The sequence below is a fragment of the Parambassis ranga genome, chromosome 9 (assembly GCF_900634625.1).
Source record: "Parambassis ranga chromosome 9, fParRan2.1, whole genome shotgun sequence".
NCBI classification, from domain to species: domain Eukaryota; kingdom Metazoa; phylum Chordata; class Actinopteri; family Ambassidae; genus Parambassis; species Parambassis ranga.
Window position 1 is genome coordinate 16,998,150 of NC_041030.1, and position 12,627 is coordinate 17,010,776.

At 40.9% G+C, this 12,627-nt stretch overlaps 2 protein-coding genes across 3 annotated transcripts in view; both read right to left on the reverse strand.

Moving 5' to 3' along the window:
- Positions 1-1,054: 1,054 nt before the first annotated feature.
- On the reverse strand, positions 1,055-7,473 carry ubac1 (UBA domain containing 1). The gene is made up of 10 exons (XM_028415182.1): positions 7,036-7,473; positions 6,171-6,291; positions 6,006-6,079; positions 5,817-5,924; positions 5,614-5,716; positions 5,117-5,225; positions 4,692-4,956; positions 4,361-4,447; positions 3,975-4,113; positions 1,055-3,309 (listed from the first exon to the last, which is right to left on the reverse strand). The coding sequence occupies exons 1-10, from the start codon at positions 7,171-7,173 to the stop codon at positions 3,194-3,196; spliced, it is 1,260 nt and encodes a 419-aa protein (XP_028270983.1). The 5' UTR covers positions 7,174-7,473; the 3' UTR covers positions 1,055-3,193.
- Positions 7,474-8,052: 579 nt separating this feature from the next.
- notch1b (notch receptor 1b) overlaps positions 8,053-12,627 on the reverse strand; it is a 33,733-nt gene continuing 29,158 nt past the window's right edge. For both annotated transcript variants that reach the window (XM_028413493.1, XM_028413492.1), the window contains exons 31-34: positions 11,478-11,776; positions 11,076-11,223; positions 10,882-10,979; positions 8,053-10,791 (exon numbers count right to left, since the gene is read on the reverse strand). In XM_028413493.1, coding sequence (XP_028269294.1) covers positions 9,439-10,791; positions 10,882-10,979; positions 11,076-11,223; positions 11,478-11,776 — 1,898 coding nt within the window. In that variant the 3' untranslated portion in view covers positions 8,053-9,438. The remainder of the gene's footprint in view (positions 10,792-10,881; positions 10,980-11,075; positions 11,224-11,477; positions 11,777-12,627) is intronic.

Genomic DNA, 12,627 nt, shown 5'->3' on the forward strand with positions numbered 1-12,627 from the left:
CTCTATTAACCCGCTTCGTGCTGCAGTGCAGGGTCACAGCGGCTGGAGCCTATCCCAGCTATCTATGGGTGAGAGGCGGGGTACACCCTGAACTATGTCTATGTCACCAGTCCATAGAGAGACAACATAGAGAGAGACAACCATTCACACTCACACGCACACCTACAGGCAATTTAGAGTGACAAATTCACCCAACAAGCACGTCTTTAGATGTGGGAGGAAGCCGGAGCTCAGGTTAGCATCTATAACTCAAATCTACATTAGCTAATGCTAATGTGCTAACAGTTAGCTTGTAGCAAAAGATCATTTCACGGCAAAAAAAAAACATTTTCAACTACTTTATATAAACGGCATAGAAAAACTAGCAAATATACAAATAAACCACAACTTGATAGCATGGTTTACTCACCGAGCTGTGCAGACATAGAGACCCACAAGAGAGCCTAAACAAGGAAAAACGACTGAAAGCTGGCCTCAAAAAATTGAAGCAGCAACGTGAGAAGAGCCTAAAAGGAGGATGGCCGGAAGTATGGACTCACTAAAATGAAAGCCTTGAAGACTCTCTAGTCTAGAAAAACCTCAGACTAGATATAGGACGTTACTTGTATTTAGTTGTCACCAGTGAATGAGCATGCCACAGACAAAACCGAACCTGTATATATGAGCGGGAAAGTCGACAATATCTGGACTGATGTCCTCATTAATAAATGCATAGTGCCTGACGTCAACAGATGTATTGCACTATGGAAATGCCAATATTACGCCACAAAAACAAAACAAAAAACATAAATAAAAAAATAAGAAACTATAAAATACAAAACATAAAATCAACTTTTCCATTTGTTTTAAATAAGAGATTGGATTTATTAAGTATGATTGAACTGTAGACATTTAAATGTATTCATCTTTACTTTTTTGTTTTAAGAACACCTGTTTCCGAGGTCAACAATAAACGTTTAACACCAGTAGTAGATAGCAAATGAAGAGAGACGAAATTGTTATATTAACTTTTAAAGGTAACTTACAGATTTAAGAAAACACAGAGTCCAATGAGTACAGCCACAAAAAATAACTTTAATGCAATAGTGATTTAGATGCAAGTAGCCACACGGCTGTTTGAATGAACGGACTGTGAGTATATTGCATAGGTTGTTGATCTGGGAGAGTCCTGCATGAAACCAGAGTGAAAACAGTTTTCTGTAACTCCATCAACTCTCTTCAGCATCACCTAAGCAATATTTGTCTTCGATTCAGTTCCTGTTGACCATTTTGAAACAGATTGATTTTTTTAGATTCCTTGTTTTCCCTTTAAATATACAATCATATAATATCAATATCAAATAATATGTAGGTTTTCTATACATGCCAAGGCAAAGCATGGAGGTGGTGAGCCGGTCACTGTGGTGAACAGAGGGGGACTCCTCCTTCATTCACATGTGGTGCAACACTTTCAATCCCATTCTGACCTTCCAGTCCATCAGCATATATATTTCATTTGGAGCATTTTTTTTTCTTCACATTTGTAGATTAGCTTCAAGGTTTGCTAAAAACTGCTATAAATAAGAACACATTATTTGTTTGGCTTTAATATAAATAATGTAATAAGACATAGTTCAAACAGACACGTCTCTCTAAAAACATTTAAATATTTTCAAATATTGCATTTATGAAACCATGTGTTGTGATGCTCTTATTCATAAGCAATGCTCTAGACAGATTAGTTAAAGCCATTTTTTCTGCTGCCAAACTAGAAGAGGGTTGAGCAGAGGTGTTGCTTTAACGACAGGTTTAGAAAACAATCTCAGCCTCCCTGAGCAGAAAAATCACATCAATACCACATTTTACATATTGGATAAAAACACTCAAAAGATTGGCAAAAACACACCACCACCCTCCATGTTGTCTTCAGCTCGTGGTACAGCCAGGAGAGGCAACGCTCCCCCTGTTGTGGATTGAGTTTTTTTTTTTAGTACTCAATGCAAAGGCTAATATTAGAAAACACACTTCTTTAACACTCAAGTCAAATGTTGTCTTTACAGGTCAACAGAATTCCTCGTTATTGCACAAAAAACACAGGGTGTTCTTTACTGGAAACATCTAAATGAGAAGGCAGGTTATACAGTGAGATTTTGGTTTGGTTTGACAGCATACATGTTCATTGTTTTTTAAAAAAACAAAACATCTACACTGGTCGCATTTCTATTATTAATTCTATGTGTGTGTCTAAAAACATCTGCACCTGTGCAGCATGAGATGAGCCTACATTAAAATTAAAGGTTAAAAAGGCAAACCAACCATCTTTTTTTTCTGATTAGGCTCAGCTTCACTTTATACCCCACTACAGCCTTTTTTAGACAAAACTTTTGAAACTTCCTCTGTGCTGCAGTGAGCGATATATTCAGAGGTGAACAAGTGCTAAAAGAGCTAAAAAAAAAAAAAAAGATAATGACATTCAAGAGCACATTGACTATAAACAAACAGGCCTAATACAACATCTTCGTGTAGAAACATGACTGAGACACATAGTGTACCGCTTTCCCCCTAAAAAAAGGCAAACAAACAGTCTAATAAATAAGCTGTGAGGTTGATATACAGTGACCTCACAGGCATGGACAGAGAGAAGTAATGTGTCTGAGAGCCCGTGTGTGAGCGGCTATTCTGACGGATGTAGAGACGAGGGGAGAAGCACGACAAAAACACATTCGCCACGGATGAAGTGTAACAATTTAAAGAGACAGACAAATCTGTAATCAATATTTAAATATTGCAAAACATACAAAACAGTTTCCTTTAAAGTGTAAACATTGAATTGATGTCTGATGTCATTTTTGCGCATGGAGAAATTATATATAAAATTAATCATGTCTGTCATGACTATAAATTGTTATCATTAGTGTAAAAACAACATACTAAACCTCAGCTGTATGTTATTACTGTAATAGTAATGTCTGTTTAATTTGTTTTGTATAATTGTTTTTACTGTACTGTTATAAATAGTTATATATATTTGTAACATCTTAGTTCACACTCCCCTGGCTCTGTCTTTACAAGGCAAAAAAAACAATACTTGTATCTCTGCCACAGTCACATCCACAATTACCCAATATATTCAAACACACACGCACGCACGCACACACACACACACACACACACACAGAGTCACACAAGGAGTGGAGGGGTTCACCAGGAGGCTCTATGTGCGATTGAGGGTCTGGAAGATTCTGGATATTTGGAGCATGACGGGGCCAGTCTCTGGGTCGTTCATCCACTGGGTGCTGTTCAGAGGATTCTCGAGCATGTCTTCAAACGCTGCAAACAAACACAAAGAACCGTATTGAGACAAACGTTTAACCTTCTCTCCTCTCTCTCCCCAAACTGGCCCACCCTGCAGATAAACTGCAGCCCACCCTGAATCTGGATCTATTAAAGGCGCCCTCCTGTTAAAACCTCTGACTGTAGGTAAAGATGGACAAATGTTACTTTAAATCTTAATTCTAGAACTATTTAACCTCTTTACCCCTGGGAAAGTAATCATTAGCAATCAAAAGTTTTTTTTATACAAGGCTGCAAGCATGTTGATTTCACCTTTAACATGAAGGTCTATCGAGACTGAGTCACTTTTAGAGCCACCCTAAGGTCAACTGAGGAACTGCAAGTTCTGCAATGTATGTTTCTTTACCGAGTGCTACAGATCTCTGCTCTGGTTTTCACTCAAAACTGAACTTTACTTTTTAACTACACTACAACACATATTGCACAACTTGAAGGTGTATATATCCCACTTTTCTTCACTCTATTCATCTGAACAGTCTTTTTAAAAATGTGAACTGTCCACTGCAGATGGACTCATCAGCAAGCAGCAAGAAGTCATTTGGACCCCATGTTTTGTGGTCTAATAAGTCTTTGGTAGTTCAGTCATTGCTGTTCCTCCTACTATCTTTGATTTATGCATAGATGTGATTAGATTACTTTACCTAGCAGAGTCTTGGGGTTGGTTAGACCCAACTGAACCACTGGATTCTCAAGGATGGCTTGGAACAGTGGGCTGTTGGTGTCGATGCCTTTGTCCAGATCTTCTGGAGAAGGTTTCCTATCACCCAGCAGCCATTCACACTGGAGAGCACAGCGAGAAAGAAAATGTTTTAAACTGGATGAAGAAGCAGGCCAGGCGCTCAGTGTCACAGATTTTTTGCCTCACATATTATCAGAGTACATTTTGTGAGTAATGAATGACTGACATCCAGACTGCCTCTATACAGCTGGGCAACCATAGCACAAGTGAGAGAGAGAGTGTGTATGTGTGTTTGCTTGTCTCAGGGGCAATCCTTGTAATCAACCTACTGTGGATGAGTACACCTACCGCAGCATCCTGTTGGTTGTTATTGACTCTCAGAGCATCAATCACCTCCTTTTCATCAAAGCCCATCTCCATCAAGGCAATAACAGCCTACAGAAAAAAAATCAGTCTCATTATATATGACAGTCTATAGTGTCATAGGGAGACCACAACTCATGTGTGTGTGCAATAAACTGCAGTAGAAGTGCTTTGTGAGTGATTTATTCCCTGAGATACATTCAGTTATTTAACAAACAGAGTAATATCATAATGGACTGCAGGGTTGGCAGCTGTATGCTAAATAAATCTAGAAAGCTCTGAATCTATATAGTATAGTATAAATGAAATCACCTACCCTTGAATCTGGTCTAAATTCTCTTTTCCTACGTATCCTCTTGAAGATCTCTGTTAGTTCATCCTGTCTGCTGCTCTCATCTGTACTCGACTGGCTGGAGAGGCTGCGCAGACGGTTAGGACCGGAGGCTGAAGCAGAGGCTCCTGGCATGGCAGCTGCAGTGGCTCCCGTGGCTCCAGAAGACTCCTGACCTGGTAGCATTGTGTCCACAGAGGGGTCATCTACATGCTCAATCAGCCACTCCATAGCCTGGGTAACTGACATGCTGTGTGAAGAGAGAAAAAAACACATGTCCAGCGTGTGAGCAAATGAAGCTGCTGAACATTTACACAGTAGACACACTAGTACACACACTAGAAACTACTCATTTGCTACTTTTTTAATGGAAGCCTTACATGGATGCACACTTAAAAACACAGCCTTACTGGTTCAGTCTGAGAGCTTTGATTGCTCTGCTCTCGGGAAAACCCATCTCTGTGAGCTGCTGAAGGGCCGCTTCATCAACCCGATCCTCTTCATCTTCGTCCAACATAGCTATGAGACACAAAGAGATCAAAAACATGAAATGAAGGCTGGACAATATTTGTAAAAAAAAATGACTATATCAATACTTGTCAGGACAGTTTAAAAGCAACAGTGCATTTCTCAGTATGTTTAGAAACTTCCAATGAGATCCAATACAGGGAGACGTGTTTTTTAATAACATGTATTACTGCTATTAATATGACAAATGGCAGATCAAGTCCTAGGCTTGAGCTTTACATAAGCAGGAGGAGGATTTCTGTGTTTTGTTAGGATGTTTTCCTCCTGTCTGAGAGCCCTGAATTTACAGCTACGGGTCAACCTGAAACCTTAGATGTGAATGTGCCCCCATTCCTTGGCCTAAGACGTGTACATGGCTTTAAAGGATTGTGTACTTTACCATTGGCCTTTTTGAAGAGTTCAACAGCATCAGGGTTCAAGGCAAGAAGCTTCTGGGCAACTTCAATCAGAGAAACCAGGATTTTTCTCAGCTCCGTTTGAAACTGAAATACCAAATAAAACACTGCTTAAACTCCACATATAAGGTGTATTTACTATACATTTAACTGCACTTAAGCAAAGCAAATCCTCTGAGGTCCATACATCTCTGATGTTGTGTTGTGTAACAGTGCGGTCAGTGTGGCGCGTGGACAGGCTGGCAGTAGCTTTCAGGATAGCATCTTTGTCTGGAGCTTTGTTTTCTTGTTTCTTCTGCAACAGAATATATAAATATGTATATTAATAAAAGGTAAACAATGAAACATGACAACAAAATGCTTTACAGTAAGTTACCTTCTCTTCCGAACTAACATCAGTCATCTTTGGAGGGGTTGGTGGAGGTCTTTTCTTTATGAGCAGCAAAACATCTGCAGTATATATATATTTATATATAAGCATTTGATCAATTATTGTCAAACTGTTCTTTTTGTCAGATTCTAAAGCCTGGCTGCTGCCTACCTTTATCTTTAAGATTCTCATCAGCAACAGTTTTGGTGTCTGTGAGGACTCTCTCTGTAGCAGCATGTATAAGTTTATGGTGAGTAAGCGTTTTGGGGTCTTCTAGATTTCCATGTACAGACTAGAAAACAAAGGCAAACAAAGCTCAGAGGAGCTGCAACAGAAAGGACAGCATGAAGTCTTCAAGTAAAAACAAATAAAACAATGTAAAACACATTTAAAAAAATGACTGTTAATCAGTTTAACATACAATTAAGATGGATTCATAAAATAAAACACTTTCAAGTGGATCTAATTTTATTATCAAAACCATAATTACATGATTCATTCATCAACAATATTAATCTTATGTCGATCAAATTAATTGGAACAGCCTTATTAATTAATCATTTATCTATCTATCTAATATCAGGGGAAAACTCCCTTTAGTTTACTTTACTCAAACAAAACTTAATGTTTCAAAGCTTAACCAGTCACTCGTTACTTTAATGTCAGTGAATTTAAAGAAGTTTGTGCTGTAATGAAAAACTAAACTTCCTGGGATGATACTATTGGCCATAGAAGGAGACGTTAAGTGTGCTGTGTAATAATAGACACAGGCTGAAAAGCAGCATGCCCCTCTGACTGGATGCCGTGGACAGCAAAAGGGGCAGTCGCACCGTTAGCTCTGCTAGCTGGAGCTAGGGGCAGCCAATCTGCTAAATTATAAATAGCAAAGTCTACCCAGTTACTATAAATACAAAGCCAGTGACACCGACACTGACAGTTTACTCAGAGGACATGGCAGACTGCAAACACCCCGGGCAAAGAAGTGACAGGACAAAAAAAGCAACAAGGAAGACACAAACAAGCTCAAAACACCTACATGTTTCAAGCACCTCTCCTTTAGTTTTTCCACTGTGGTGTCTTCCGTGACCTCCTCCAGCCACTCCGTGCCGTCCATGGTGCAAATGTGTATTTTCAACACTTTCCCGGCGAATATTTTCTCCTCCTGCACGAACATAGCTGCAGTCTTGAGTGTACAGGGTACAGTCCAGTGACGTTAGCTAGCAGCAGTTGCTATGTGCTCTTGGCAAGCTAGCGTGCTAACGTTAGCACCCAGCTAGCCGTCGTTTGTAAATCAGCCGACAACAGAACGACACCGGGCTCCGATTAGCTGAGGGCCATCTTCGGATCCCTCGGCCGGTTTTCGGTGCGATGGCAACGGATCAGCGCGCCCTGTCCTCGCCAAGTTGTTTATTTCCCCCCCTGTTAGCACACAAGCAGTGACCAGCGCATACACTATTTTTACTGTAAAGTTTGAACTTTGAACTTCAACCGTGCCACATCTGGTGCATCATGGGAGGTGTAGTTCTTTTAAGGTTCGAGGGCTTTTCCTGGATTAAAACCATTAAATTAATAACCAGTATTAAAAAAACAACACAATATTTACATTATTGTATATTCTTTTGTTAAAATATGCCTGACACGAGTGGCCCCGCAGGCTGAAAGCTAACTTCTTCATCAAGCAATATTATAATTAATCTATTTTTCTAATTAATTTTGTGTTTACATGTATTTCATCATATTTCATCATATCAGCTGATATGATGAGAGATTTTAGTCAACGTGACAAATCTGTTACAAATCAGAAATTAGGTTAAAAACCCTTTTAATTTCAAGAATATGTACAAGTTGCATAAATACAAAAGTAGGTATTATAACTACTGAAGTTGAAGTTGGAGCTTGTGAAATAAAATAACATTTATATTTGCCACTAGATGGAGACAAACTAAGTATAATGATGTATAGGAACTGTGGACACGTTCTGCTTTAGCCCCATCAGAGACATTTTCTACATGATGCCTTTCAAGCAAAAAAACAAAAGACAGTTCTCATCAGGTTCCAGACACACAGGTGCCCTTTATTATAACAAAAACATTTGTACAGAATAAAAACAAAAAAGGGAAAATATATTTGCAAATTATACCTTTATAAGAGAAAGGAAACATTGTAGATATTGCAACTTCACTACAACCTAATATGTTTTCATTTAATGGTAACAAACTATACCATGGTGTTTATCACAAAACATTAAAGAGAACTTTACCAACAGATTTTCTTTTTACCAACGTGTAACAAAAACATTTCCAAATATACACAAATGGTCGCCCCAGTGGATTTTTGTGTTACAGAACAGTAAAATAATAAATATGAATGTATAAAACCTTGATATTTATGTATTTTCCTTTTTTTTATGAGAAAATGTTGCCTAACAATATATTGTATTTATTTGTATATAGTTCAAATTTATTTATGCATAAGGGACAACAACGATACAAAATATATATTCTGTTCTGTTTTACATTTCAGAGGCTGCTGACTGGAGCGAGACCTATCAAAATTGCATGCTTAAGACGTAAGATTTCTTAAACAAAATCTTGCTTACAAAGGGAAACGCATGAGATATTTACAAAAAGGAACAACGCAGCCATAGGCTTAAACTAATAGAGAGAGAAAGAGGGGAAAATCAAGTTTCCTTTTTTCCCTCTGGAAAAACAACATACACTGTGGCCAACAGGCCAGTTCTCCAACAACACAGGTCTAACACAGCCTGCCTCAACTGCCAATCTCCATGATGGCCATATACTGTACAACATGTCACATTTCCACCGAGCATAAATGCAATCAAACATAATGCTGCTCCACTGACAATGGAGCAAAGTACACAACTCTAGAAAGTGTACGGTAGTTCAGAATCTCATGATGTTTTTTTAAAAAAAAGGGTGGGGTCTGCAAATGAAATCTGTTCTGTTAAAGTTCACAATGTGTTTTTCCACAACAAACTGAAGTAACACTGAAACTTAAAATGTGCTATATGGAATGCCCCTTAATCACAATTTTCATTATAAACACGATTGTACAAAAAATATATATATCAACACAAAAAACAGAAATCCTATTTTCAAAAAAAGGAAAAACTAGAAGGAAATAAATACCCAGTGTGTACGCTGCAGCTGTAGAAGAGAACTACATGTTTCTCAGTCCTGTGTTTGACCTAACACTACAGACCCCACAGATTTTAGTAAGCCGGCAATGCATATAAATAAGACATTAATAAATAAAAAAGAATGAGTGAAGCACAGATGTTGCTGTTAGTATCAAAGTTTATAAAAGTTCTATTATATCTTGTTTACAGCTTTGCCCTTTTCCTCTTTTTTTCCACAGAGTGCCTTTTTTATTAAAAAAATATACAGCAGCTCATCTGGGTGTAAAGATGCAAGCTTCCTTATTTGAACTGTTCAGGTATGTGTCCGATCTGAGACTGCATGCTTGTTGGTGGGCTTGAAATGCCTTCTGACCAGTCAGACATGTTGGAGTGAGGAGATGAACTGGACCACTGGTCAGGGGAGCCAGGGGAGGGTGTCAGAAAGGGGTGGTCAGGCACCTGGACCTGCTGGTTTGGGGTGTTGTCCATGGGGCCTGAATAGCTGTGCTGGGAGGGTGGGGTGAGGAATTGGGTGCTGGGCATTGATTGGTTGATGGAAGAGGGCATAATCTGGGTCTCTTGTGGCAGGATGGTGTGGATGGGTATGCTGGAGTTGCCTGTGCCCTGCTGGAGCTCCGGGGAACTGAGCTCCCCACCAATGAAGTTCTGGCTGTTGGTTGTGTTTGAGTTCTGATGTTGCAGCTGGATGCTCTGCTGCTGCTGCTGCTGCTGAAGCTGCTGGAGGTTCTGCATCTGCTGCATCTGCTGAGCCTGCTGCAGGATGTGTGACTGTGGACCCAGCCTGCTGCCCGGTATACCCTGGTACGTCATCATCTGAGACAGGCCGTTGTGGAGCGAGGTGGTCATCATCCCATGCTGCCCTCCCTGGTGTAGACCTCCCTGACCTCCAGGAGCACCTCTCATGGGGTTGAACTGACCTGGTTGACTCATGTTGCCATGCATCCTAGACAGCCAGTCACATTGGCCGTTCATGGCACCCTGACCGCTGGAGCCCGACACGGGCAGATGGGTAAGACGGGGAGGCAGTGGGTCAAACTGCATTCTAGCCAGCTCCTTCTTGTTTGGCATCACCATGTGGTTCACAGCCATGTGTGGGTCAGACATACCCTGCAGGTGGTTTAGGGATACAGATGGAGACTGCTGGAAAGGTGAAGTCATCATGGGTGGGGAAGCCACATCAGAGACATAACCATGTGGAGACTCCAATGAGTCAACCGGTGACAAAACAGCCGAGCTGTCCAGGAGGTTCCCAGACTTCCCATCCTGGGAGTTTTTCTTCTTCACCTTCATGTCTTTGCCCTCCTTGCACCCGATACCCTTGGTGCTGGGCTTCCGTGCCTTTTTACCCTGGCCTTGAGGCTGGGGCTGCTTCATGCTGCCCAGGAAGCCATTGGGTGAGCAAAGAGGGGGTGACAAGGTGGTGCTTAGTGACCCTCCATGAATGGAAGGACTTTGTACCAGGTTGTACTCATCCATCAGCCGCACAATGTCGTGATGCATTCTCTCCTGTGCAATGTCTCTGGGCAGCCGGTCCATGTGGTCAGTGATTTCTCTGTTAGCAAAGTGATCCAGTAAGACCTTGGCAGTTTCGTAGCTTCCTTCCCTGGCAGCCAAGAACAGAGGGGTTTCCTCCTGAGTCAAACAGAAAGGAGACAGCGGTGTTAAACGTGTTTTATAGATGCACTGGGAAAGTCATTTTACAGCGAAAGATCGGTTCCACACCTTGTTATTTTGCATGTCCTTGTTGGCACCATTCTTAAGTAGCACAATAGCTGCCTCCACATTATTTACTGCTGCAGCCCAATGTAGAGCAGATTTACCTGTTGAGACAAAACCAGGGTTACATTAGATCTAAGCTGCTCCTTTTGACAAAAAGCCTGACGACATCTCGGCTTAATTTGAAACAGGCACTTTACCAAAATCGTCAATTGCGTTGACATCAGCATGACAGTTTATCAGTTCTTCCACCATGCCTTCCACAGCCAGCCTGGCAGCCAAGATCAGGGGTGTAGTGCCATCGTGCATACGGGCGTCCAAGTCTGTAGCTCTGTTCCTTATCAGAATCTACAGAGAAATGCAGCATCGTCAATGAAACCGTGAAGTTCGTTGTTTACTTTTAAATCAGTCTAATGTACAAAGGATTGATTCTAAACACGACTAAAAAATGGCAATCACTAAAAATTTATTCATACAATTTTTATTAAACAACCCATAAAAATGAAAGCAACAAATCTTGAGAGGATGACTAATGATACACACGTGACTCTGGTGAAGTAGCTAATCCTCCACACTAACATTATAAGCATTAAAGAACCTACCTGGAAAACACCCTGGGCGTCAGCTGCCACAGCAGCATGCAGAGGCGTCCTGCCCATGTTGTCCTGGATGTTAGCATCAGCGCTGGCCTCCAGCAGGCGTTTGGCAGCATCAGAACGGGCGTAGCGAGCAGCCAGGTGAAGAGCAGTTTCACCTGTGCGGTCAGTCTGGTTGTGGAGGTTGGCACCTTGGTAGATGAAATCGTTGATCACGTTGGCCGAGGCATCCTCCTCCTCCTCACTGTTGCCTGTTTCTAATCCTCCCCCGCTGCAGGAAGCGATCATCAAGGGCGTGAATCCATCTGCATGGTGAGACAATTTAAATGGTCAGCACAGGAAAGTACAGACTGCAGACAGGAGGCAGCACTTCAAAGCACCAGGCAGATCAGAACAAAGCAACAAACAAATCGAATGTGGATTTGACACTTTTGCCTACGTTGAATCATCACAGGGCTCTGTTTTCGATAATGGATTCTGATCAAGGCCCCGGCACAGAAGAAGCTTCAGAGGGAAAGTGAAGCTAGGGGGATAGAGGCCAGGACTCACTAAAGCTAGACTGCTGCAAAAACGAAGCATTAATATCTAACTGTGAGAGGCAGCTCAGTCAGTCGACTTGGATAGGTTTTCTCCTCTTCAAAAGGATAGCAAGCCCTGGATCTCGCAGATTTGGTCGATTCAAGTGCATCGATCCATGACGGGGGGGAAAAAGTGTGCTCTCAAGTTGGTAAATCTGTTACTTTGATTTATTATAGCTTTTCTTGAGGGAATTTGGCACTTACTACAAAATTGGGTTTTTTGCATTTGATGCCTTCATTGGTTTTTTTGTAATGTTGAAAAGGAAGAAAAACAGAGGCCCATTACTGGTCAAATGATTAATCTGATCAGGAATCAGTGTTTTCCCCCAGGCGCCTGGCTTCCAGCCAGCTGCTTTGAAGAAGATCCTTTGCCCCGAGGACATGAGGCTTTAGCAACTCCTACATGCACAATTACACACACGCACATGTACATGCTGGAAATGTAAAAATCTTATCTAAGAAAAAAAAGATATTTGAACGCACACCTTTTTAAAAAAATGTGTCACTATAAGATGTGTTTTGGCCCATTAAAAATCAATAGTTTATTGAGCCATTTTTACAAACTTTGCCTTTTTATT